The sequence below is a fragment of the Salarias fasciatus genome, chromosome 19, assembly GCF_902148845.1.
Source record: "Salarias fasciatus chromosome 19, fSalaFa1.1, whole genome shotgun sequence".
Lineage (NCBI taxonomy): Eukaryota > Metazoa > Chordata > Actinopteri > Blenniiformes > Blenniidae > Salarias > Salarias fasciatus.
Genome location: NC_043763.1, coordinates 7,209,884 through 7,236,494, shown reverse-complemented (window position 1 = coordinate 7,236,494; position 26,611 = coordinate 7,209,884). Strand labels below are relative to the sequence as shown.

At 45.5% G+C, this 26,611-nt stretch overlaps 2 protein-coding genes across 2 annotated transcripts in view; both read right to left on the bottom strand.

Annotated features, from left to right (window-relative positions):
• LOC115407111 (CD109 antigen-like) overlaps window positions 1–9,498 on the bottom strand; it is a 103,266-nt gene extending 93,768 nt beyond the window's left edge. The window contains exons 1-18 of the mRNA XM_030117471.1: window positions 9,419–9,498; window positions 9,165–9,319; window positions 8,831–8,859; window positions 8,520–8,732; window positions 8,302–8,424; window positions 8,176–8,215; window positions 8,011–8,081; window positions 7,173–7,364; window positions 6,801–6,902; window positions 5,923–6,093; window positions 5,687–5,842; window positions 4,662–4,731; window positions 4,449–4,542; window positions 4,245–4,362; window positions 4,031–4,144; window positions 2,789–3,007; window positions 2,557–2,698; window positions 1,098–1,274 (exon numbers count right to left, since the gene is read on the bottom strand). Of these exons, the coding sequence (XP_029973331.1) occupies window positions 1,098–1,274; window positions 2,557–2,698; window positions 2,789–3,007; window positions 4,031–4,144; window positions 4,245–4,362; window positions 4,449–4,542; window positions 4,662–4,731; window positions 5,687–5,842; window positions 5,923–6,093; window positions 6,801–6,902; window positions 7,173–7,364; window positions 8,011–8,081; window positions 8,176–8,215; window positions 8,302–8,424; window positions 8,520–8,732; window positions 8,831–8,859; window positions 9,165–9,319; window positions 9,419–9,498 (2,266 nt within the window). The remainder of the gene's footprint in view (window positions 1–1,097; window positions 1,275–2,556; window positions 2,699–2,788; window positions 3,008–4,030; window positions 4,145–4,244; window positions 4,363–4,448; window positions 4,543–4,661; window positions 4,732–5,686; window positions 5,843–5,922; window positions 6,094–6,800; window positions 6,903–7,172; window positions 7,365–8,010; window positions 8,082–8,175; window positions 8,216–8,301; window positions 8,425–8,519; window positions 8,733–8,830; window positions 8,860–9,164; window positions 9,320–9,418) is intronic.
• Window positions 9,499–11,167: 1,669 nt separating this feature from the next.
• On the bottom strand, window positions 11,168–24,835 carry LOC115407335 (cytospin-A). Its single transcript, XM_030117730.1, has 12 exons — window positions 24,653–24,835; window positions 24,055–24,166; window positions 22,248–22,853; window positions 21,501–21,553; window positions 15,270–15,805; window positions 14,201–14,294; window positions 14,061–14,121; window positions 13,398–13,458; window positions 13,092–13,188; window positions 12,825–12,941; window positions 12,680–12,739; window positions 11,168–12,599 (listed from the first exon to the last, which is right to left on the bottom strand). Exons 2-12 carry the CDS (start codon window positions 24,092–24,094, stop codon window positions 12,510–12,512), a joined length of 1,815 nt encoding a protein of 604 aa, XP_029973590.1. The 5' UTR covers window positions 24,095–24,166; window positions 24,653–24,835; the 3' UTR covers window positions 11,168–12,509.
• Window positions 24,836–26,611: the final 1,776 nt, after the last annotated feature.

Sequence of the window (26,611 nt, the reverse complement as noted above, 5' to 3'; positions counted from 1 at the left end):
TACTTTATTGGGATTTTATGTGACAGACCAACACAACATGCAGCATGAAGGAAGGTTTTTCAGAACTGATGAGAAGATGGATGGAGACAAACACAAGGCAATGAGGAAAAGACTTGAGACTTGGGCAGAGGTTCATCTTCCAGCAGGACAAAGACCCTCAATATACAGCCAGAGCTGAAAGGTTTAGATCTTATTCATGTGTTAGAATGGAAAAGTCAAAGTTTAGACTTTAATTCACTTGAAAATCTCCGGCATGACTTGAAAATTGCTCTCCATCCAATCTGGTTGCACTATTTTAAAAAGAAGAATGCGAAAAAATTCTGTTTCTAGGGGTGCAGCACTACAGTGGCAAAAAAACACAACAGCAGAAGTCCCAACAGTGCAGTGGTCAGGAGAACAGGCTTTGCTTCTGTAGGACAATATTTTTCTGAGAAACTATTTTGATTACAGGACAGTTTAATGAAGTGTAAGTAAAATGTTGCTGCTCAATCACAGCAACATTCATTACTGTTTTGACATTGTCATAATAACATTACTTTTCTTTTTGTAATCAAACATACAATAAAATGGATGCTGTAACGCCATACATTATATGGTTCCATTTTAAGCCCTTCACAAGAAAAAAAAAAAAATGTTTTCCCCCTGAAACAAAGTCTATTTTTCCCCAACAATACGCACTTCCATTGAGGATTGTGGATTTTTGCTGTTGTGTTTTCTCCTTTGCATTTTCGCGGTATCTTTTTTCTGTTGTAATCTTTGCTCTTGGTGGTGACCCTTCTCGGACACTGTGCAAAGATGGTAGGAAAAGGACCCCAGAAGACTTACTGCTGTGATTGCATCTAATGGTGGTTCTACAAAGTGTTTAGTCAGGAGGGAAGAATTCACGCAACACACTTTTCAGCGTATGATTGTCCTTCCGCTTCACAAGTATTCCTCATGTTGTGTTTATCCGCCACGTAAACTTTCAATAAAATACATCTATGGCTGGAATGCGACAAAATGTGGAGAAGTTCAAGGGGTATGAATACATTTGCAGCCCAGTGTATCAACAGTATGTAGCAAAACTGAATTGATAATCCATCCTAAAGGGAGCTTACTGTCTTTCAGATAGCTCAGAGCTGTGCTCCTGATCTCTTCGTCATCGTTGCTCGACATGTTGAGGTAGTGGAGAAAATAAGCACTCGGAGCAAAATGGATCATATTCTGCTCTCCGCAACCCAGAGGCATCTGAACCAGCGAGCCCATGTTGTTGATGGACAAAGCCAAGACATCACCTGCGTAACGCGATACACGAGGGAAGGAGGAAAGATTTAACTGTTGCACAAGGTGTGAAGTGACCCAGAAAGAAAGCAGAAAGTGAATCTGGTGTTAGAAATACTGAGATTATCCTACAAACCCAGTGAAATCTAAAGCTGATGAAGCATTGGTATTGAAATCTTAAGCAAAAGCCTCAATACTTTTACATGAAAATGTTTGAATTAAATAAATATTATATTTTAAAAATGAAATTTACTCTAAAATTACAAGAAATAGTGAAGAACTGATGTGGATACCAGTATACTGACTGTGTAATATCAAATCTGGACAACTGTTTTTTGTCTGTGTGCCAGACGAAAAATTAAAAACATGAAAAGAAAAATATAATACCGTAATTTCCCTCTAAACTCGTACAAACCATTTAGGAAGGAGTGTGTTTGTACAAGTGTTGCTTGCATGAGAGCGCTCGTGGCCGATAGATCACTGGTGCAGCAATCAGAGTTAACAACCTCACTGTTGTTACAATGGCATGAGAATCAAAGCTATATACCATGAGGAGTGAGTTTGTGAACACATGCAGGCGGTTTCGGGCAGATTTTCCAGATGTACTCACATATTTTCTGTCCGTATTTATTGGTTTCGATGCTATAATTTTACTGCTCTTTCCTAATTGAGTTCGTATTGTTTGTGGACCCTGAACTGAAATGAGCTGTACATCATGTAAGAAGTACAGCCAGATTGAAGTTACATTTTACATCTCAACTTTTCAGGAAATGAGACTGAAATGATATTTCTGTAGATGTCCGATTCAAATGTCAGGTCAATCCTTTAAAATGCACCATGTGGAAAAGAGGAGAAAAAAACCTATAAAACTCATTCTCAGGAAGTGGAAATCCACTTTTACACCCGTTGTCCCGCTTACCGCTCAGCAAAGCTCACTGTCACAACAAGCACGAAAAACTCAATTCTGGCTCCAAGTCAGGAAAATCCTAAAGCTTTCCTCTCTAGCATGACAAATGCCCAACATCCCTGAATCTGAATGGAGCCAGGCCATACAGCCTGACAGCTGTTCAGAATCTGTCTGCCATAAACATTCCTGTTTGATGTCCATCCTTCCCTCCTTTCTTTTCACATTTACTGCTAGAAATGTTTTCAGCACATATCTGTGGACTCATCATCTAAACAGAAAGGAAATGGAGAGCGCATCACACGCACGCCTCGTTCGCTAGAAGTAAACACAAACGATGCTGGGATGGGGCGGCCACCAGCACGGCAGGAAGGAGCAACGGTCGAACGTACCAACCAACGCCACATGGGCCCTCTGGCTGCCCGGCACCACATCTGGCGGGAAGGAGAAGGAGACGGGTGTGGAGCTGAAGTTCCTCGCTGGGTCCAGCTCCAGAAACAGGGTCTGTGAGGAGAACTGTTCGACCCCCTCAGGCTTCAGAGGCGTAGAGAATAAGTGGCAGTCATCAGCGTAAATGCACATCTAGTATGCAGTCGTCACCTCGTAACTTCTCTGGCACCGTACCTTCACCGTTATTCTCCGAACAAGGCTTTCTGACGCCTCTGCAGAGACGGCATCCACTGCGATTTCCACGTCCCCGAGAGACAAAGGCCTGATTGGGAACCGGGCTGCAGCAGACCTGTGACTCCCTAAGGTGAGTTTCTGGGCGTTTATAACAGACAAGTTGCTTCTCCTTGACAAAACAAACTCGAAAGTCTCACTTTGTGCTATGAGCACAATGACCTGTGGGAATAAAACACGACATGGTTATAGCAGTGATAGCATGAAGGACAGTGATAGATGTTTATCCTTAACATCACAAATCAATAATTATTCTGGTTGTCTCAAGAATCATCCTTCTGCAACAGTAAACACATTTTACTTGCCTTTGGCACATTTCTATAGGACTAGATTTGACCGATCACTGATATCTCAGCTCAGGTCTCAGTATTTTCTCTACTAATCAGAAATATCTGTTTCCCTTGAAGTTTTGTCGAATTTGCTTGCTAGTTCGGAGCCTCTCACAGGTCGATTTTGATTCACAGGCCTCATGTTTGACACCCATGCTCTAAATGCGTCTATTTATAGAATCCTTTCAAACAAACAGCATGAAATTCTGTCTCTATCAGCACCACACAACCTTCACAGCTGGATCCGTTCCCTTACACACTCCTCAAAACATTACTGCAAAAAGTTTTTAACCAGCTGACTAAGGTCCAGGCCCTATCTCATGTTTCTACTGAAAGTTGGGCATCATGACTTATGAAAGAATAATTTCAGAAATTAGTGCAACATCCCTTTTCCTTCCTGCACATCTTCTGCATCTCTGCACCACTTCACGCCCACTGTAAAACATCCAGAAGATCTGTGCTTGTGACATTCTCCACACAGCAAATGGCACATTAGCATCAGTTCTATGACGGAGCAGAGTGTAAATCTCTGCTGGTGCATTAGGAAGCCTCTCCTGGCTTCACATGAAATGACCCTCCTGTTATTTTCTTCCCACAGACTAAACAGTCGAGCCAATATAAGCTAATGCTGCTTGTTTACACAGCTTCAGACTGCATGAAGAGCACGGAAAGGTCAGTCCTGAGTCACAGTCTGAGATTCTCACCAAGAGCGGATGAAACAAGAAAAAAAGAAGCTGTAAATCGTTTTTAAAAAGTGTGTCTCAGCTCACAAGTATTTCATTTTAAATCTCTCTGGGCTTCTTTTAGTGATGCCAACTGCCAACACTGAAAACCACAAGGACGGATTTCGACATACGTCGATGTACTCCTCTAGATGGTTGACGACGTTCACTTCCAGCACGATCTCCTCTCCTCTGATGAGCTGCGGCGGGACGTCCAGAGACAAGGAGAAGTCCTTGGACACAGCCAGCTGTTGCCGAGATAAATATGTGTATTTAGAGCTGATAGTGTCCTCCTTGTTGATCATATTTAGAAAGGTGTCAGTGAAAATGGCGCAGATGCTCGGTGACCTGCGATGGAACGGGTGTGAAAATCAGACCCAGGTTTTCAGACATCTCCAGAGCCAAAGCCCTCAGAGAAGTGACGCCGTCAGGCACCGTTATGTCCTCGCTGGTCCACGTCTCGCCGCTGAAAGATGGAAAGAAAAAAGGCAACGAAACAGAACGATTGATGAATTTGATCAGTTTCCATCACCTTTACCTCTCGAGCCTCACCTCACGTCAGTGTCTAACCACAGCAAAGGCTCAGCAGCGTTCATCCAGGGGCTCCAGTACTTCTGCACCGTCAGGACGCCGTCCTCTGAAATCCCTCCAAAACAAAAGACAATCAGACAGCTAATTATCTTTTGATTTGAAAATACATGACAAAAAAATGCTGAATGGCCACAAAGAGGGCTCCTCTGATAGAGAGGGAGTTTAATTCTTTACCGGTTTCAGATCCATCAGGCTGATTCTTCGGATTCAGTCTTGCATTTGTCAACATCCGAAGGTCACATTTCTGCATTTTGACAAAATATTGAGAATATATCACGATTTACTGTGACACACAGAGGCAGGATATACACACACTTCTTTCCTGCGATGCAGATCTGACACAGATCTGTTCTTCACTTCAGTAAATTACTCTGTTTTATAACTCCTTCCCTTTATTTCTTATGTTTTAACACAAATATATTTCATGTTTACATTTTTTAAAAATGAGCGTCACAGGAAGGCATCAGGTGGGCTAAATATTATCTGTGATACAGCTAAAAAACACCATAAGCTTCAAAATTGAAGTCTGCTTTGCTCGCCACATCAGTTTGACCACCTCGTTGTACTTTGATGGAGAATGTGAGAATCATCACAGCGTAAGAAATGCAGGTCGGGTCTGTTGAAGACGATGTGACATGTGAAGCAGCGAGAAAGTCGGCGGTGGGTTTCTCCCTCTTAATCCTTTCTGTCTCAAACAATGAAAACCGCCAGAGCTGTGGAGCTGTGCAAAAGTGACAAAGCTTTGTTTCCTCCATCTTCTACCCTTTATTGACCCCGAGGTCCTGCTCTGAACCCGCTAGAGTTACCGGCTCGTCGAAACAGGAGTCGGTTTGGAACAAAGCACAACAGATACGTTACATCCAGACCAGCCGGTTCAGTGAACACACATTATCTAAATGGAAGAGTGCGTCAGTGACGGCCAAGGCTTCTTTGTAACCAAACTGTGAAATGTACAAAGGAGAAATGAAGCGAATCCGACGGCGGTCAAACAGGTGACGCTCGGCGAGAAGTTCACAGACGTTTAAATTTCACAGATTAAATTTTGCTCTTTTGTCCACGGACATAAACATCAATTATTCAGGAGGTTACGGGGGAGCGCCGCTTCTGGGAGCCCAAATACAAGAGTCGGGACAATCACTGTCGCCTTGAACATAACCGGCTGACCTTTAAACTCTGACAGATGTAAAGTGTTGTCGTACCGGCTCCACTTTCAAATCCAGATCCGACCGCGGAGGCGGGTCGTCGTGTCGACCCGTCACGACGACTCCCACCTTGGCGCCGGGCTCAAGGGCGCTCAGGGTGAGGGAGACCAGCCGGCCCGGGCGCGCTCTGTCACCGCTCCAGGTCAGAGACAGCTGAGCAGAGCAAGAACAAAGAGAATCAGAGGAAAGACGGCTGTAACCATTGAAGAAATGCGCTTTTAAACGGTTCTCACGGAGCTGTGCTGACTGATGGGGACGTGCACGCTGTCGCTGATAACCTCTCCGTCTGAGAGGACGCAGTAGACGGTGACACAGGCCTCAGGGGACCAGGACAGAGCCGGGGTCAGAGAGAGAGACGAAGAGTTCCTGGTCCCGGCTGTAACCACTTGACGCCTGGAGCTCACCTAGGAGGGAGGCGCTGTTTATGAGAAATTAACCAGGAAGTCTGGTACATTCAACCATACATGTTAATTTATGATTTAAATTTATGACTGAATTATTTTTTGTAAAGCAGTGAAGCGAATCACATGGTGTGAGCTGGACTTCAGTGTGAATGATATGATGCACCTGAAAATAAGAAGTTCAGCAAAAGTCTAAATATGAAAGACATTATCAAATTACAGTAATGTGAGGATGTGCAAGATGTTTTATCCTTGGCTGCAATCACCACAGTCTTCTTTATAAGATGGTTTTACAGATATATACTCACAACAAAGTGCAGCGTTGTCAGTTGGAAGGTGCTTTCCACTTGTAGATGAAATGGAACTCCAATCTGAAAGCAAAACAAAATAAAGGATTAAATGAAGGATCTGCAAAAAAAATGACCTTTATAATTTAGACATGTGTGTCGGGGTGTCAAATGCATGGTCTGTGGACCAGAATGGTGAAACTACAATTATTAACTGCACCATACTGATTAAACCAGGGTTCTAATTTATTCCTTTTCCACTTCAGTCTGCATTGTGTGGCGAGTCAGTTCAGGCGATCAGGATTATTTACTATTCTGCTCCATCTGAGATGAAATTGAGCCGTATTTGCCCCTGAAGTGAAATGAGTTGGACACCCCTCATCGATGTTCTTTTTATTTTATTTTTTTAAGAAGTAGTGATACCAGAGCAGGTGAATCGTTGACGGGCGAGATCTGAATGTAGGAGCCACTTGGAGAGGCGTCGGCGTCGACTGTCAGCGTCTCCTCACCCGACTGGAATCTGGCCTGAATATAAACAGAAGTATTAAAAACATGGTTTCAAAGGTGTAAAATAATATCTAAAATACCTTCCAGGGTTTTATCAAGAATGGCCTCAATTCTTTTGTTTTTTCTTTGGGAATTCAAAGAATTCGATACATCCCGGGGTTATTTTTCCTCACGGGTCGAGGTGTGGAGTCTGAAACTACTCGTCTTACGTCCGGTGAAACTGCCGCGTGCTTGTTTTCCCAGAGGAGCTCTGACGCCTCTCTGATACCGTGACTCAAAAATACTCACCCGAATAGAAAGAGACACGACTTGATCTTGTAATCGAAACTTAATTTGGACATTCCCGTCCTCGGGTGCTGGAAATGTCAGAGTTTCAGACTCATTTGTGAGTGCGGATGTAGTCTGGGTGATTTCAGCTACGACAGGGAGCATCCGGTCCTCGGAGGCGAGAGGCTTCCCGTCGTATCGAGAGACGCTGAGCTGAGGGACACAAGCACAGCGGGTCAGGAGAGAAACAGCCTGGAACGAAATGAAAATGGAAAACAGAAACACTTCACTTACATTTGCAGAGAAGTGTAGAGAGGGCTTCAGAGTGGAGGGATGACTGTGGAACCTGAGCTGAAATGCGTTCTGCGTCCGTCGGACTTCAACCGTTTTGTTCAACTCGACTCCTGAAGCGACAACAAAAACTTTTCGGTCGAAGCTGCAGATGAATTTTAATTCAAGCACGACTCGGTTCGAGAGAGATAAACACCTGTGAGGCTGTCGGTAACACGGGCCGTGACATGCACGGCATCACGGAGGGGCGCGCTCTGAAGTTCCTCCTCGCTGAAGGAAAACTGCACTGAACCGTAGATCTGAAAGACGAGGTTACGCAGCTCTTCACACTCCTCATCCTTAACCTACGTCTACAGCAGATGAGGCACAGTTAAACAAACCTCTTTGGTTTGTGTCAGCAGGAAGGAAGGAACGGCAGAGGTCAGAAGAGGGTCGGAGGTCACAGACACCACGACAGTCCCGTTCACAGGCTGGCCAGTGGGGCGACTGCAGAGACAAACATGGCGCCGCTCTAAACTCTCTCGGCCGGTCAGTGTGATACGATTCGTTACACTCACACTGCTCTCACGGATCCCGAAACGCCGTCTCCAGCGAGGATCTGCGGAGGCGTCTTGATCAGGACGTCAAACTGAGGACGCTCTGCCAGCAAGATGAAGGAAGATTCCGGCTTAATGTGACGGGATGCGGCGCTTACACTGCTACCACGACTGCACACAGTGTGAAAACACATTACCAGAATGTCCCACAGTGAAGACGGACTCATCAGTCACACCCTGAGAGAAAAGGAGGAGAAGATTTGACTCGAATCAAGCTCCTGTCTTCTAAAATGTAAAAATAAAGCATGCTGTCTTGACTTTACATTCATTGTGGTTTTGATGGTCCACTGTCCAACAGGAGCTGCTTCAGGCAGACTGAAGTCCTTCAGCACAATCCCCTGACGTCCTGCGGACGCCCAGCTTTCAGCCACATTCCCACTGGGATGCTGCGCGAACCAAGAGGAAATCAAACTTCCAAGAGAATAAAAACACTTCACTCTGATCTGTGTGTGTTCCTTCAAAACAGAAAACAGGAAGCTACCAGCGCTGTGAAATGCAGCACGCCGTCATACGGACGATTGTCCAGCTGGACGGACGCGATTCGGACTCTGACGGTGTCGCCCGGCTCGTAGTGCGACCGGTCGGTTTGGATGAAGGACGAGACGCTCCTGAGGCTGAAGCCGACGGTGGTGGAGCCGGTGAAAACCAGAGTCTCTCCTCTGTAGCCGCTCACCGTCAGAGTGAGCGGGGAGCTCTGCGGAGTGACGCCAGGAAGCTGGAGAGAGATTACAGAACCTCTCTGAGGTCTCCATTTTTATTATGACTGCTGACACGAATGGGCGACGTACTCACAGGAGGAAGCGTGAGGACACTGGTCAAACCTGGAAGATATGATCACGTTTAGGCAAAATCAAAACCTTGTATGAGACATTTTTAGAAATACATTTGTTGCAGCTGTATTGGAGACCAATACGTTCGGTTATTACCAATATCAATACAACACAGAGGATTCAGGAAGTAGGACAATTATGAATTAAGTAAGCTTTTTTAGACAGCTGTGTGCATACTTGATCGATCGCTTGAATCCCTGCTTACAAACCAATATTGTGTGTCACAAGCGTGAGAGGAAGCTCGTCCGTTCACACTTTGAAAAAATCCATAAAAATCCAATCAGCTGTAGATTCACCTCCTCGGAAGTCCTGTGTTTGGGACACTCTGGAGTCCCGATGAGCCACCTCAGCTGTCACTCTCCCTGGGAAGTCGGAGAAAACGGTGAGAGCCAGTGAGGTGTTCGTCCCAGCATGCAGCACGTCTGGAGCCGCGATCAGAAACAAGGTGGAACTGCGAGAGGAGAAAGAAGATCCAAAGCATTAGCGCAAAAGGTTCCTGGATAATGGAATAAAATAAATCCTCGGGTTAAAAACAACTTGCATGTCTCACCTGGGTGAATCTTCTGCCGATCCAAGCACAGTAAAACACACAACCTCCAAAGACGCGACCAGAGTCCACATCCTGTTCATGTTTCCATGTGTTGAGCGTCGGACCCACACTGCTTCAGCCCTCCACCTCCTGCCACCGCACCGCCGCTCTCCCATGCTCACACACACATCTCAGCATATTACGGCACGCAGATTGTTTGTCGGGCGCGGTGAATGAAGAGGAGTCAGGTGTTCAGGCGCTCTTGACGCCCCGGGGAGCGTGTCTCGTCTGTCCATTCAGGATCAGACTACTCCCAGTCCTGGCTGAACCCAGAGAGACCGGCAGGTGTCGTATACACACCGAGAGGAAATATACATGAGTTATGTGACTAAAAATCCACAAGAAGCTTGAGGAATTTCAGTTTTCAGTTGCTTAAATTCCAGTAGTGACTTATGATTTTGAAAATGGCTAAATCACGGTGTAAGACTGGGTCGGCAAACTTTCATTTTAAGGCCACATAAAGGTCAGGTGGATCTTGGTGGAGCCAAAGCTAGCGAGAGAACAGAGGCACTGCAGCTGAAAAGCAATTTAGGTTTAAATGTACTCAGATTGTAGCAAAGGGAATCTGTCTTCAGTGTCTTACAGTAAAAAACAGTCAAATTGTCTCTTTTTTTTAGAGCTCCACAGTCAAAACCTGATGTTTGTTCAATGGTCGATTTATTGCTTTTTTTAAAGTGTCATAAAGTTTGGCATTCTCTTAGAGATCACTTGTAGCCATCAAGGAATTTTACATGCATAAAGGTCGCATGCAAACCTATTTTAAATGTATTTCTGCCATTATTCACAACATGAACTTTAAAGTACCCATGGATGGATGAAACTATTGCTTAAAAAAACAAAAATATTTCAATGAACGATGTCAATATGAAAAAAACCCGGAGGTTTTAGGAATAAAAGGAAAATATTGGTCTTTAATCTTTGTAATTTTCAATTTTGAAACATACACATCGTGTTCAGAAGGTACAGGGTATAAGACGTGTGCCACACCCACTTCTATTACATAGTTTATTACTTTTATTGATTTATTACTTTGCTTTTGAGCATGTAATTTAGAAAAAAAGAGTGTAAAATTGTGTGTGAAAGTATTAAAAAAAAAAAAACTAAAAACAGATTAACAGTAGGAGAGGGATTCAATAAGATTATGCTTGATTTTACCCTTTTCCAAGTTTTTTGTTACATTCATTGTTTTTATATATTTTATATATTTGAAAAAAGACATTCATTCAACGGTTGGGCTAAATCGAATCCTTTAGCGTGCTGGTTTTGGCCCACGGGTCTTGTGTTTCACAGCCCTGGTGTAGAATTGTATCCGAGTAAGAATTTTATAAAAGTTAGACAGCTATAATTCTTTTATTTTTTTTAGAGAAATTTATCAAACTCTGTTTGACTCACAAGTAATGTGAAATGTAATTCAAAGACTAGCTAGAGTCGATAGTGAAAACAGTAACTTAGAGGATAACGAGGAAAGTTAGGTCCATTTACTGAAAAGTGAATCTTAACGTCATTGAAGCTTGCAATACCTCTAAATGACCACCAGATGGGGCTGCGAGCTTGGTTAAACCCTGCTCAGGCAGCAGGACGTGGAGACTCTGGATGTCCATGACTGCATCTGCTGCAGCTGGTGAACATTTTTTTTTTTAAAAAAACAACTGAACAACAGCCGATTACACAACACTACATTTTTCACATTAACTGTTTATTGCTTCGGCATAATTCAATTTTCCACATTAGTTACATATAGACATAATGTACATTTGGCATTTACAACTTTGGTCACTTTTTTTTTTTTTTTTTTTTTTACACCAGCTGTGTTTTCAGTGATGCAGATGTGATAACACGGATGTGCAGCCTTGTGGAGGCTTTCGTATTTGTTTGTTTTTTTTAACTCTTGTCACGCACATCCTTGAGCACCAGAACAGCACTGCAACACTTGTGAAAACACCGACAGGCACTTGGAGTTTCGGACCGAGCCGTGCAGCGGTCACCGTATTCATCCCGAGTGTTATGTTATTCCAAAACAGAAACTTGATCTTGGACAAATTCTCAGATGCGACACAGACGTTTCTGGAGTTGCACGAACTTCGAGGCTTTTCAAGAGAACAGTGCTGCAACCGTACACACTCGCATTCAGACACACGCAAAGGTGCTGCTGGGAAAAAGTGCTTATTTACAGAGTGCTGAGAGGGACCACACACATGTAGAGTTCCGACGAAGACGAGACGGAAAAAAACAAAATCACACTTAAAAAGCTTCCAAATTTCAACACACGCGTGCAATACAGTACGTTCTGCCTGTGAAGTCCCAGTGTGGAGACACTTACAGCAAATATACATCCTCCTGGATACTTAAAGACACCGAGTACAAACTCACATTGGTCAAAAAGAGCGCAAAAGACTTTGTGTTGTCAGAAAATTTAAATATCTTAGAAAAGTGGAAAAGTTCATGTTTTTTTAATCATCAGCATAAAAAAACATGTTTTGGCCAAGATAGGTAAAACATCTAAATGTATGAAATGTAATATTTTGAGATACTGAATGCTTTATTTAAAAGACTTATGAAGAATTATGAAGACTGAAACAAAACAAAACAAAAAAAAAACACTTAATATGTTTTAGTTGACAATACAGTGAAAAAAATCCAACTGTGTGTGAACTTTTGGGGACGTACCGGAGCTTCCACTTTATCACACAAGTCTGCCTTCTGACGATCAGTTGACATGAAAAGGATTTTCTTATATTTGTTTCCTAATTCTCTCTCTTCAAGTAAATACTGTGGGCTGTGCAGGAAATACACAACGTTAACAGGGGAGAGAAAATCTATTCCGGAGGGGTTTTCTGATCTTATGTATTTGTAAGATTGTAAAATTCAATTAAAAAAAACTTTGAAAGAAAAATGTAAATGGGACTGACCACAGTGTAAATCAAACTATGTGTTTGGTGGGATTTCGCTGTTATTTCTGTTTTCACGTGAAGCTGTAAGCGGGGCTGAATGTGATCCGTTGAAAGAGTCGTGGCGCCTCCTGTGTGGGACCGCCGCTCCGTACCTCCGCCGCTCACATCTCGAAGTGGCGGTACATGCTCTCCACGTAGCTCAGCACCCTCTGCCAGTCGGGGCCGCCGGCTCTCAGCATCTCCTCCACCGTCTGTTCAGCAACGACCACAAGCAAATCCATCACACCGAGCCGGTTCCTTCATCTGGTTCCAGCCGCCGTGCTGGTCTTACCAGAGTCTGCACGATCCCCACGTCTTCTCCGGTCTTGAACGCCAGACTTAAATTCTCCTTCTGACAAAGAAAAGATCGAATCCACAAGTGAGAAATGGCTCCCTGGCGTCCGTCAGACAGACGGACAACCGTGCGGCGCCCTCACCTTGTTGTCCGGGCTGAGGATGCTGAACGGGATGTGAGAGGGGAGGTAGGTGTGGTACACGGCGCAGAAGGCGAGGCCGTCCGCCCAGCTGCTGCTGAAGTTCGTGATGTCGATGTTCTGCACGGGGAGGGAAGCAGAGGGCGCGTCGGTTATGTCAGTGGAGATGAGAAGAAGAGGGTTTTCCGTCTCCCCACTGTGCTTTAAATCAAGGATATCAAGTTACACTCGTGTTTTCTTCTAATTACTGTTCCATGAAGGCTCCGTCACCTTGTAGCCTTGCGTTCGATTCTGACACCAGCGCAGCAGCGAGTTTCTCTTGGACCCTCCGTGGCGGCGCAGCAGCAGGTTGAAGCCATCCTGAGACCTGACGGCGAGCAGAAACAAACAGAGCACCAGTCTGAAGGAGAGGGTGGAGAGGAAGGTCCTGCAGAGTCGATTCGGTTATACAACTTCAAAAGGTGTGTCGGCCTCATCATTCTGATTTTCACAGACAAATTAATTTAAGCTAAAGGATGTTTTGACTGGACTGGACTTCATGTCACGGTGCGTTTTTGTGTTTAATTGTAGACTCACTTGGCTGGTGGCAGCTCAGTGAGAGCCGAGTTGTACTTGTTTAGAGACTCCTCACGTTTTCCTGCAAAGAAATTCAAAATACAACTTAACTGTTGAACAAAATATTCAGAGTGTCTGTTCTTTAGGGGGGTTAAAACATGAATTGTTGTTAAAGAACTATCAGCTCCAAACTCCAATTTCCTCTGCAATAACTTTGGTTGTGGCTTTCCAGTTTGTCGAAACTCCAGATAAAGCTGCTGTTTTGCTCGCTGTTCCTGTGTGTAGATGCAAATATTCCATTTGCTCTAAAGAACGTGATAATATGCACAAGCAAGACTGTGACACAGAGCTGTGTGTACAAGGCAAGGAAAGGGTGATAAACCTTCTTTGTACAAACATTCAACTATTAATTAGAGATCCTTGAAGACGCCCTGTTCACCCTCAGGATGAACTCAAGGGCAGAGCACCGTTTGCCAATCCTGATAAATGTAACAGTAAACTCGCAACAGAAACTCACAAAACACTCAAAGAGGCAGCAAATAAAATAGGGTTTTTCTCTTAAAATATACATATAGTGCTATCTTTGGACATTACAGCAGTCAGTTGTTAAAGTACTAATATAAAAAAAGGGAACATTTTGTACAGATTGTGCATTTAAATAAAGTTGAAGCATTGAAAACTCACCAGTCTCACCGTTGGACCGACTATCCTGCCAGTCCAGATTTCTCGGTACTCGCCCCGCAATCTTGAAACACAAAATAAATATCAATTAAATGAAACAGCTCTTCTATTCAGGCTTCCTGAAGGTGGAGACGATCCCTCACCGTTTTCGTTGGCCCGGCGGTCTCCGCAGGGTGGGCGCCCTGTCCGTTCTGCAGGGCGATGCAGTCTGAGGAAGCAGGTAATCTGGACAGGCTTCTGCAGCATATTAAAAAGACAAGACTCCATAAGCTAAGGCAACTGTTTCAGACGGCGTTCTGTCCGGGACAGATGTTTGACTCTGCGGTAAATTAAACCTTCCAAAATGTCCTCAAGTGGCCTCGAGAAGCTCTGAGTGAGAAGAAACCACAACCACAGTCAAACCGTATTTGGTCAGGTCTGTCTTTTTTTTTTATTTGTGCTGTGGGAAAATCAAGAAATGTGTTGAAATATGTGAAGTTGTGAGTTGCAGAAAATTACTCTTACTCACACTGTCTGATTGCCAGCAAACGAGGCTTGGCACGTCAAGGCTGCTCTGTGGTTCTGTTCGGTCACTCCTGCGACTGCAGTTGCTGAATCGGTCATTTTTCTGTAATTCTTGTGGATTTGGATCGATTTATAATGGAGTAGAGTGAAATTGGGGATGGTTCATAGTGAAAGTGGCGACTTTTAGGCCCAGTTTATGTGATATTTCAAGCAAAGATGGACAATTTTTCCATTTTCATGAGAAAATATTCACATTTTCACAATAATGTTGTGGAAAAACTCACCAAAAGGCTGCCATTGTTGTTACTGTACACCTACTCGTGCATGTATGGAAAAACTACAGAGATCGAGATCAAGCACCTTTAGAAAGTTGAATTTTCCCCTCATTTCCACAGAGAGTTTTTTCAAAAAGTTGAGTTCTCAGTGACTCCGAGCACCACTGTCACGTCACTGGACTCCCATAATGCAAGAAAGATTTTGTGTTTTGACTCGAGAACATTGTCTTGTAAATGGGCCTTCATTTGGGAATTTGAAGCAGCTACTGTTTAAATTTACGGCATGCACGATATGTCTGAAATATAAAGCAACTCTTATAGAAAAAAGGAATAAATCTGGCAAAAGTAAAAACCCAAAAAACAAATCAGATGTGCTTCATGCCCGAGTCTTCTGTGTTGTGGATAGAATCAGAGGTCAAGAGGTCACTCTCACCTTGACCTCTCTGTGGTTAACATCCTCCGTGTCTCGCTGACTCGCCCTCCGTCGCCGCTCCTCTCCTCGTTGGTCACATTTCTCAGGTAACGCTTCGCCACTCCTTTACAGTCAGTCCTCTCCTCCTGGCCCACGGCGTTCTTGGTCGGCTCGTTCTGACTCCTGCTTTCCGCCGGTTCCCGCCCCAGTCTCTGCACCACCCTGCCCCTCTGGCTTCCATTGCCGCTGTCCGAGCTGAGGGGCTCTTCATTGGGCCCGTCGGGCTCCGGGCGGGGGCGCTGGCGCTCGCTCTTGTCCTGAGGCTGGGCGGCGGCCGCCAGCCTCTGCCTGCTCTCGTTCAGCTCTCCTCTCACGGTGGCCAGCTGCACGTCGGCGTCCTTCTGCCTCTGCTGCGCGGCGGCCAGCTCCCGCTCCGTGTCCCTGTGCGCCGTCCGGAGAGCCGTCAGCTCCTCCTCGGCCTCCGCTCTGAGGCGGTCCGCCACCGCCACCGCCACCTGGAGGTCAGCCTGGAACTGCAGCCATTCGCCACGCTCAGTCTGGAAGAGGAAAAAACACAGGGATTTAAAACTTCAATTTTACGGGATGTAGATCACCTAAAGCTATGCATTCGGGGTCCAAGAGCGTAAACTTATGTTACTGTCAGTATTCAACCTGCTCATAATAGCGTTTCCATCAGTTGACTGCTGGTGCCACGCATCTCTGAGGATTGTTAACTGTTTGATTTTTTTTACATTTGCAGCAGAAAGCAAATGCATTGATTAAAAAGCTTTCATTCAAATGTGTTGCTCACAACATCAGTTTTAAGATATCCAACCAGCTCAGCGTCTTGCTCAAGGACACCGACATATGGACGGGGTGGGATCGGGACTCAAATCCACAACCTTGCAATATGAAGATGACTCGCTCTGCCAACTGATCCACAGCCACCCGATAAAATGGGCGCATTATATTTAAACCTTGCATGTGCCTGCTACAGGATGATGAACTCTCTCTCGACATTAATAGAATCAGATGAAGAGTCAAACAGAATCAAAACCTAATCAGAAGAGAAGCTGAACTGAACTGATCAGAGAGACCAGCAAGGCTGACAAGCCGTCTATAATGAGGAAAAACAGAACCAAGAGCCAAAGGTTCTCTTTTTTTTAATTTTTAACTTTTGAAAAACAACCATAACTCAAGCTTATACAAAGAACCAGAAACTTGTCCAAACAGTGTTTTTGGGACCGTGACCAACACTACATTGTGAAACCGCTTTCTGTGTCAACACTGACGTGACAGCCATCGATTAAACTGTTTCTGTTTCCTGTCCTCTACTTGAAATTCATGACGTAAGGAGCCTCCTGACCCGCCGCTGCACCGTGTGATTCACCGGCTGTACCGTGGACAATAGAAAGGAACGGCAGTAGGTGGTGAGCGTAATAAAACACTCTCTAAAGTGACTACTCCCTCCACTCAGACATTTAGGCTCTGTTTACAACAATAGTGAACATGTTCATATTGACCACTGCTATGGTGTGCATGCGCATAGCAGCGTTTCAGAAAGTTGATTTTCACGTAAACAGAGTCGATATTTTCAAAAAGTTCAGCCGTTTCAAAAAGGTGGTGTTTCCAGTGGCTCCGAGCAGAATCGGACACCCAAAAACACAGTGGAAGTTGACCGTTTCACCCCAGAAAGCTGTTGTGTAAACAGGACTTCACAGAAACACAGCAAGAAAAAGATGGATGTGTTTTAAAGCACCCCACCCACCCTGGACATTCAACTGTTCCTCCAACTGCTTCCTAGAAGGAGATAAAGACTGTTTAATCTCAACAAACAGAGCAACATCTGCCCTGGAAATGTTTGACACGGAGAAAAGTTTTCGGTTTTCTGGTCTCACACATACAAAAAGCACCGGCTCATATCAACAAGACGGCACTTTAAAGGAATACTCTGAAGATTTTGGACCCACGTCCTTTCCCTATCATTGACAAAGTGAAATAAGCTCATAAATACCTTTTTTTGTGTCTGTGCGTCCAGTGGCTGAATCCCAGCCGTTAGCATCGTAGTTAGCTTAGCTCAATTGCTGGAGGTGAAGAGGAGACAGAGCCTGACTGACGAAAGTGGAAAAAATACTCCTTCCAGTGGTCCAGGGGACGGCGTATTAGCACGTTAAGTAAATCCGAATGGTTACAAAACATTTTAAAAGACGTATTATCTTTTCAATCCGTTAAAATAACGTTTTTTGATACACACAGATCTGCACAACCACAGTGCGCCGCGGAAGGATATACAGGCACACAGCGGCTGAGTCTATGGCTTCTACTGCTGTGCTCCGGTATATCCTTCTGCGGAGCACTGCGCATGCGCAGGTCTGTGTGTATCAAAACGTTATTTTAACGGATTGAAAAGAAAACACGTCTTTTAAAATGTTTTATAACCATTCGGATTTACTTCACGTGCTAATACGCCGTCCCCTGGACCACTGGAAGGAGTATTTTGTCCACTTTCGTCAGTCCGGCTCTGACTCCTCTTCACCTCCAACAATTCAGCTAAGCTAACTACGATGCTAACAGCTGGGATCCAGCCACTGGACGCACAGACACAAAAAAAGGTATTTATGAGCTTGTCTCACTTTGTCAATGATAGGGAAAGGGCATGGGTCCAAAATCTTCGGAGTATTCCTTTAAACCCTTGACGCCAAGCGATAAACACTAGACAAGTTAAAAAATAGTTGAAAATAAAATTAAAAGAGAAGATAGTCAGGAGGGTCGGGGACAGAAGAGCAGCAGGACAATAAAAGAGTGGTTGAAATGACAAACATATACAACACTGTGTGACTGTGGAAAAATGCAAAGCAGTAAAGTGAGAGGAGGATGAAGATGAAGGGGGGGATGAGGAGGATGGTAATTAGATGAAGAATGGATGGAGATGTGGAGGAGGAGGAGGAGGAGGAGGAGGCGGAGGCGGCAGCATCGGAGCCAAGTCGCTCCCTCATCTGACCAGTGACTTCAGACCACAGCTGGACCAGATTACACTGGAAGCACACCCACCCACACACAGCCATACAGATCATATTCCCCTCTCCCTCAACACACACACACACACACCCCTCCCTGCTCTTCTACCTCAACACCAAATCACACTGTTCAGTTTTCTCACGTGCGTCCACAGGCACACTCTCTTTGTACGAGCCTTTCATGAAGGCTTTGTTATCTGAACGTGGACACTCCAACTGGAGCGCGTCTGTTTAAGGAAACAGGAAGGGGCGCTTCGTAGTTCACGCCGAGATAAGGGTGTGTGTTGTCAGTCTTCACACACACACACACACACACAGACTCACATTCCCTCAAGACCTGACCCAGTGCCCCACTGCAAGACCAGATGTGGCGTTCAGTCTCCACAACCCCTGTGCAAACAGTTGTCCATTCGTTTGATGCGCCAGTCAAGTATTGAAGATCTTGTGAGTGTGTGTGTTTGTGTGTGTGTGTGTCGAAATCATCTGTCCCTGCTTCACCACCACACCCAGTTTTTTTTTCCAGCACATACTTAGGGAATCATGTCAATTTTGTAATGGTTCCTTTCTTTAACTTTCCTTCTAGATTGCATCTTAGAAAGACTGTCGACCGGCTCGCCGATGTCTGATTAGCTAAAACATTACAGCGCTGGCAGACACGCTCACAAGCAAACAAAAGCAGGAACCTTCAAAGTGTTCAAGATTGTAGAAAGTGTCTTTTGAGGTTGGGAACCAGTGTACTGAAAGATACTTTATACATATAGTGCAGAGTGAAAGCAGTTCCTGGCAAATGACACACGGGGGAACAGCTTAGAGAAGCCAAACGGTCTGCAGTGACCAAGGTTTCCAAGTAACACATTCCCCGTGCACTACAAATTCAACACACCCACTCATCCACCACCCCTCCTCCAATCCTCCCAAATGCATTAAATCTATATTCTACATGTGACCGTCCACGGATTCCTCCACTTGCAGGCCCTGGTTTGTTGGATCAACCTAGCGTAGGCCAAAAGGAGCCGGAAGAGCCGGAAGATCCTTCCCGGAAATCTCCGGCGGCTCTCACCTGGAACTGATTCCACGTCGGGGCTTCAACAACCAAATCTCCCGAGGAGAGAACACAAATCTAACCAGCCACCCACATACAGCCACTATCCAGGCATGAATGCAACGTTTTCCTTTCTCCTGGTTAACTGAGAACTGGTGGTGCGCATAAGTACAAACAGATGGTACACTGGAGAACACGCGCGGTGTTCCAGTGCACATTGGGCATTCATGTGTCTTCTTTAACTTCAGTCCATTGGAAACGAGCACGCCTGAAGGACGGGGAAAGTCGAGAGAGCAGTAATGAAGACAGACGAGGAGAGCGAACAGGAAAGGCTCTGCTGTCAGGAAGTGACTGGAAGAATTATGGCTGCTTAGACTGAATAGATAAAGGTCGATCAACAGGTGGGGACACAACCTTGAGTGAAAGGAGAAGTGGGAGCACAAGGAAGGACCCGGAAAGAGAGGATAAGTTAGAGCACTCCTCCCCAAAACAGCAGATTAGCTCTAAGAAAGAGCAGATGCTCACTCGGATCACTGCTTTTCCAAACCGCCACAGTGAATCCGAACGCTGCTGGACTCATCCAGTCACACAGAAAACAAGACAAATTCAAATAAAGAAAACGATAGACGCAAAAGCCTCTGATTTCCTGCGTGTCCCGAACCCCAGGTTGGGAACCACTGAGTTGGAGGACCACTGCAGCATAAGGTTTTTTTTGTGTAACTGTTTGAGTCCTTGTGCTCCAGGAGGAGTGGTCAGCTCACTGATGAAGAAAGAGAAAGCAGAGAGGCACAGCGAGGGAGAAAAGACAGGAGGAGGGGGCGGAGGCCATTCCTCCAAGCCAAGACTTTCAATTCTTCTCTACATGCTTGTGAGTCTTCAGTCTCACGTGCCGCTCGCACAAAAAAAAAAAAAAAAAAACTCCATGGCCAGTCAGTCAGGGCCAGCCTCGGCCCCCGCTACCTCACCGCACGGACAAAACAAAACAAGTTTTGTCTCCCGAACGGCCGAATGTGAACCCCCCCCCCCTCCTCCGCACTGCGCTCCCCTTCCCCGGCTCTCCACAAGAAAAAGATCCCGGGACTGCGAGGGCAGAACGAGCGGGTTCATGAAGCAGCTTACATCTCCCCGCAGAGGGCCCGTGTAAACACAGCGTTGGATCGCCACCATTTCCAGAACGCCGTCTGCTTCTCAATGCTGCGCCGGCCTCTCTGAGGCTTGAGTTTCCAGGTCCCCAGTAAGGTTGTGGGAAAGTACGAGGAAAGAAAGGAAACCAGGGTGCTGGAACTGAAACGTGGAGCTGAATTCACAATGTTCAGGAGTGTTTGATTTTTGCGAACAATTATGATTAGTCTCGGATAAATGACAGAAGAGTGAAGAAGATCCCGTAAGATGGGGAAGGAAGAGGTGCAGCTACATCATATTCCAGCCGCTGTAATCGGCAGCAGATCTGGAGGAAACTGGGAGCTTCCAGATACAATCCTCATAAGGGAGGGTCAGGAATTGGAACGAACGCCTGACAGGAAATTACCGCAAAATATCAGCATCCCCAAAAGAGCAGAGAGAGCTGCAGCAAGCTGACTGGGGGATTCTTCCAGAGTTGTATTTCATTCTTATCTTGCCGAGGTTTGTTCCAGTTCAGGTTCGAAAAAGGAGAAAAAGATCTCTTGAGGAAAAGCGTCTTTTGCCTCACGTGCAAAAAGAAAATTGACTCCGCAGTTTAAAGCGCGACTCTTTTTTTCTCTATAGTAATGACATTTGTCTGTTGAGACACACAATTTTCCTTTAAGATGACACCATTTGATGCTGCTGGACAGATGATGCTCTGAATATTATTCCTCTTTCAGGCCTCTCGGGAGAGGCAGAGGACAGGAAAACCTTCATTAGCATAGCTTCAGCTCCCAGGGGGCCGAGCAGGGGGGGCATACCAGGGCCTATTGTGATCCGGAGGGGGAGTTATGGTGTAATCTCCTAGGCTGAAAGGTCAGAAGTACGACATTGACCTCTACATGACTTCCTGTTTACAGACAAATCTTCTTAACACTTCCAGTTTTAGCAAGAAAAAGAGAAAAAAAGGCGTGTGCTGTGTAAGGAATGCAGAAAAGACCTTCAAATGGAAATTTAGAAGAAATCTGAGTAGTTTTTCTCAGTCATGAGGGTCTCAAATTGAGAAAAGAATCTTCAAGCACATCTCACCTCCAAAGTACTCTTCAGACTTTTCACTTCAGTCAGTAGATGCTTCAGTATCTCTGAGGGGAGGAAACAGAAATGTCAGCAGATATGGCATGCATATCAAACACAAAAAATGTCAAGGAAACAGACTTGCCCTTCTTAAAAAGAGGGAAATGTGAGGCCCCCGATGAAATGGAAAGTTTCAAAACTCTACAAACAGTTGTACAGTTGGGGTAACTGGCTGGGATGGTTAAAAAAACTGAAATTGTTTTTATTACTGCGACTGACGTCTCAGTGGTTTGAATTATTCTTGCAGCACATCAGACAAAAACATCAAATAAATTTAGAAAATCCAAATATACTGGGACTGCTAGCTGTTGGGATTGTAAAGAAGAATCAGGTTAAAAAAAGGGCAGTCTCATGTAGACAATCCCGTAAGATGTAGGACTTCCTATAACTTGTCAAAGCCGGTTGGGATCAATCTCAAATTCATGCACTCATTCGACAGCAAACTCAACCGCTTTAAGAATTCACTCATTCCAACATCCATCAAATTCCGAGGCAATGCTGCTTGAGGCCGAAGACTGTGCAATACTTTTATAGTGTTTTTACTATTATGGTCATGCGGTGTATATATGGGTTATGTGCAACGTCATGGAATGTGTGTTACCGTTATGTAACTGTTGTGGAAATGTTTTCTCGGTCACTGTGGTTGTAAAGCCATTTATGGCACAGTGGGACAATAAAGCATGTTGTGTTGTATTGACTTGCCTGTTGTGTTGATGCTGCCGTCCTGACAGGCGGCGATGCCCAGTGTCGTCCTGCACTCCTCCAGCAGCTTCTCCAGCTCCTCGCCGTGGCCGTCTTTAGATTCCTGCCCCGGCGGCAGAGACTGACACAGCCCGCTGTCCCGCTCCCTCCAGTTATGCTTGAGCGCGCCGGCCGGCGGCGGCGGCGAGGCGCTGCACTGAGACGAGGGACTCTTCAGCGGGCTGACAGCATCGCTCGTCTCCTGGGGGGTCGGGGTCCTCGGGGTGGAGGTGGGAGGCCCTCCGTTCGTCCCTGAGGACGCCTGTCCTCTGCCCGTCGCTGCGTTGCCGGGTTTGCCGTGCACCGGACTCACTCCCGGGCCGACCGCGGGGGTGTTTGAGGCGACGGGCGGCGGAGGCCTCCAGTCGGGAGGGGGGGTGGTGGGGGTGGGGGTGGTCGGCGTGCCGCGGTGCGATTTCCTCCCGGTGGATGTGACTCCCGGCGCCGGAGGCGGGGGTGAAACAGGAGCTCCGGGGGAAGAGTGGAAGTGGGGAACGCCGGGCAGAAACCCATCCTCAATACTCTGGGGGCTCGTGGGAGGGGTGTGGAAGCTTTCTGCATGGACCCCTGAATGAGGAAGAGCACAGAAAAGCTTTAATGAACCAACATGACTGCTTTCAAACGGTTCCCTCTCCGCACTGACAGAACAGAACAGATGTAACGGAGACAGAAACGCGCTCAGCGGTCACCCGTCTGGCATGTTGACACTGACAGCACCGCTGAGCGATGCGGCCAGAACAACGCCGCCCTCACTGACCAGCCAAACATCCCGGCCATGCCCCCGAAGACCGGCGCTTTAATAGAGACATTCCTCCTGGCCTGCTCATCCTCAGCGACACCCATTCAACACACACACACACACACACTTCCCACACAGAGACATATGTGCAGCAGTCGACGTTCAGACTTGACACAAAAGAACGAGTGAATTCCACTTCTGGGCTCCGCTCCGAGCAGCATGCCACCCATGACGGCCACGACTCCGGAGCTACGGGAACCAGCCGTCTTTTCACTGCTCCTTTGCCTTGTTTGGACAAAAGTCTGCCTTTTTTGGACGAAGTGGTGTAAAAAAGGGGGTTGTTGAACATTTTGTAAAGTTATGTACCACCTGCTGCGAGGCCAGATCGCCCAGAGAGAACGACAGGATGGTTTAATAACGCTCTCATAGCAGCCCGGCTTCTTATTTCTTCATTCCAAACTTTAATGCGCTCCTTCAACCATGTGCATGGGTGGCAGCTTGACTGAATGAGAGAGGGAGAGTGTGTGTGTGTGTGTCAGACAGCATTAGGCTGCGTATGATTAATCCGTTGCCCTTGTGCTGAGCCGGGGAATTCTGCCGATTCATCACAGCTGGCCCGGCGGGGCCAGAACGAATCACACGGGGACGCGAGGAGAATGACCACTCACAGAACAACACACAGGAGGGCTGCCAAGATCCCTGCCGCCACACACACACACGCACACTCACACACTTCTCCCTTTACTGTGTCCCAATTTCCTGATTACTCCTCATCCAGTCTTTTGTTTTGTTTTTTTCCTTCACTTTGCTCACTTTTCCTTTTTTTTTTCCCCCTCACTACATGAATCAAATCTTTGGGGTGGGCTGCCATCATCTTCCAACAAAACTCAACACATGGAGCCAGCCGTCTGTCTGCACACAACGCCAGACATTTCACAAGAGAACACAGAGATGGAAAGGAGGGGAAAACATTTGATGTGGGGGTGATGAACTTGTTAAAATAACAACCCGTGCCTGTCTCTGACCTACCTGTGGGTCCATGGCCGTCCTTGCTGGAGAAGTTGCCCATGCTGCAGTCACAGGGTAAAGGCCAGGGAGGGGGGCCTGCAGGTGCCTCCTGTCAGCGAAGGCCAAAAACACTCTGTAGGTGAAACACACACACACACACAATCTCAGAATCAATCCAGTGATTTCAACTAAAAGCGACGGCAGACCGTCTAAAGGATGTCATGCTGCTCATTTGAATGGTAGGGAAATCAATGCCCTTGCCCAGCGAGGCAGAAAGCAGCAGCAGGACAAACTGCTGGAACCATGAGGCAAACAAAACTGTTGACAGGTTCAAGTCCACCGTGCGCGTAAAATAAGAAAAAAACACATAGATCAATCCATGCCATCAGCATGCAGGGAAAGTAATCCAGGTCAAACTGGAGGTGGATTGTTTGCCCAGTGTCAGATCATTAATCTGACAGTTAAAAACCGCGCCTTGTGACGCGCAATAAAACTTTCAAACTCCTGTAAAGTTCAAAAAAGTGCGTAAAAGAAACTGTCGTCCACTAACCTGACGTCCCCCCCGACCCCCGCACACTTATCCTCCTCAATCAAAACGCGGTAACAAGTTCACACAAACCGTATAAAGTCGATGAATAAGCCCCCAATCTTGAGATCCAGTGGACTCTCTCCCCTCTTTCCTCAGCGCGCACAGACGCTCCCGCAGCTCCCGCATCGAGCGCCGCTCAGTCCGCACGACGCCCCGCTCTCCATGAGGGGGGAACTCTGGCTCCAATTTGCACAACAATGGCAAACAGAGCAACTCTGACCGCGGCTGACCGACATCCGCCGGATGTGTCCGCTGGAGGGCACCACCGTTACCGCCTCACGGCCAACCTGCTGCTCCGGTACGAGGCGCGTCGGGCTGACCCACTGCTCCACTGTGCCGCACCGCCTCCGGGTGGCCCTGCTGTCCTTTAACCCTTCAATTAAACACGTCTTCCTGATTTTAAATCACAAGTATGTCCACTTTTGAAAACTTTTCCTTATTTTTGAAATATCCGGAAAAAATGGCAAATAATTCACAATTTATCTTCATCAAAAACAAAACAAAACAAAAAAAATTAAAAATGGCAAAAATTTTAACAGAGCACTCGTTGAACTGTATGATTTTAGTTACATTTTTTAAATTAGTATTTTTGTTTAAAATATAAAACATAAAAAAAATGAACTACATCTTGAAATACTGACAAAAGCAATCAATAAAATTTCCAAGTATTATAATAAGTGCAGTGTCTTGTCACTCTCCAAGTGGTGTGTTTTGGTTGATGGTGGAAAGTTTTTCAAAAATTAAAATATATTATTGTTCACAGGTGTTGGGATCCTGAGGCAAAACCATAACTTGTGTGACTATTAAATTTGAAAAATCTGAGTCTTTCTTTGTCATCTGAAACTTTCAAACCTGTTTGACACCTGTTTGCTTTGCTCTGAAGTTTGTTTTGTAATTCATGTAATTTCAGCTAAACTTCCAATAAGACTTTGAAAATGTGTCTTTCAAGAGAGTAATTGATAGATTTTAGTTAAAAGAAAATAAGGCAAGAATAAAGGTAGTAGGTGTGTTTTTCTCTCTTTGAAAACCAATACGTTAAAGCTGCTGTGACTGAAATACTGTGGTTTGTTTTGAAGTGTAATTGCACCCAAGATGCATCCAGCATCCAGTTTCACAGCCATGAATCACAATTTGTGAGAATTTATTTAATTATTTGGAGTTTTAATTAACCTTCATTGTTTGTACCTCAACATAACAGTAATTTAGTGCCGGAGTTAATCCATATGCATGCCTGCTTTCAGAGCTTTTCAAATAAATCCAGTAAAGCTCCTCTCACTTCATCTGCTGCTGCAGTGGCAATCAGTCGACTGCAGACCGACGTCTGAAGCAAAGTTTTCTGGAAGCATAGTTTTTCACTTCCTCTCACAAATAACAGTGGTTCCACTGCTCTTCTTTGCATTGGTTATTTTACCTCCTGCACACAGCAGTGTGTGTCTCTTCTGCTGGAAACAGGCAGCGTTCATGTGCTGCTGTGTCTTCAGCTGGAACTGACGTGTTTCTCTTGGTCTCTCTGTGTTCCAGAGGAAACCGCTGCCGTCGTTTCACTCTTCCAATACTGGATCACAGACATTGTTCCCATGCTGAGAGACGAGAACACCAAGCTTTCTACAACACACCCATGAGACTGTCTGCCACACAAACACAGGAGGATTCTCTCAAATTCTTGAAATGTTCTTCTGTTGTACGACTTTTCAACATTTTGGAGGTGAATATGTCGAATATTTTGTATTATTAAAGATGCTCTGTTTCCCTCCATGTCTCTTCTGTTTCTACACATTTTCTGCTGAGAAGAAAACAGTCTGAAGATGTCGACCACTTTCTCTTTTGACACAGCGTTCAAATGAATTGAAGATATAATTGGGATTCACATCAGTTTCATTCTCCTCATCTGGCACATTATTCACCAATAAACCAAATGGCAGCTCTACCAAGAGCTCCAGTATTGTTTGAGGATGTTATGACATTTAGATGCAGCCAATTAACCCGATC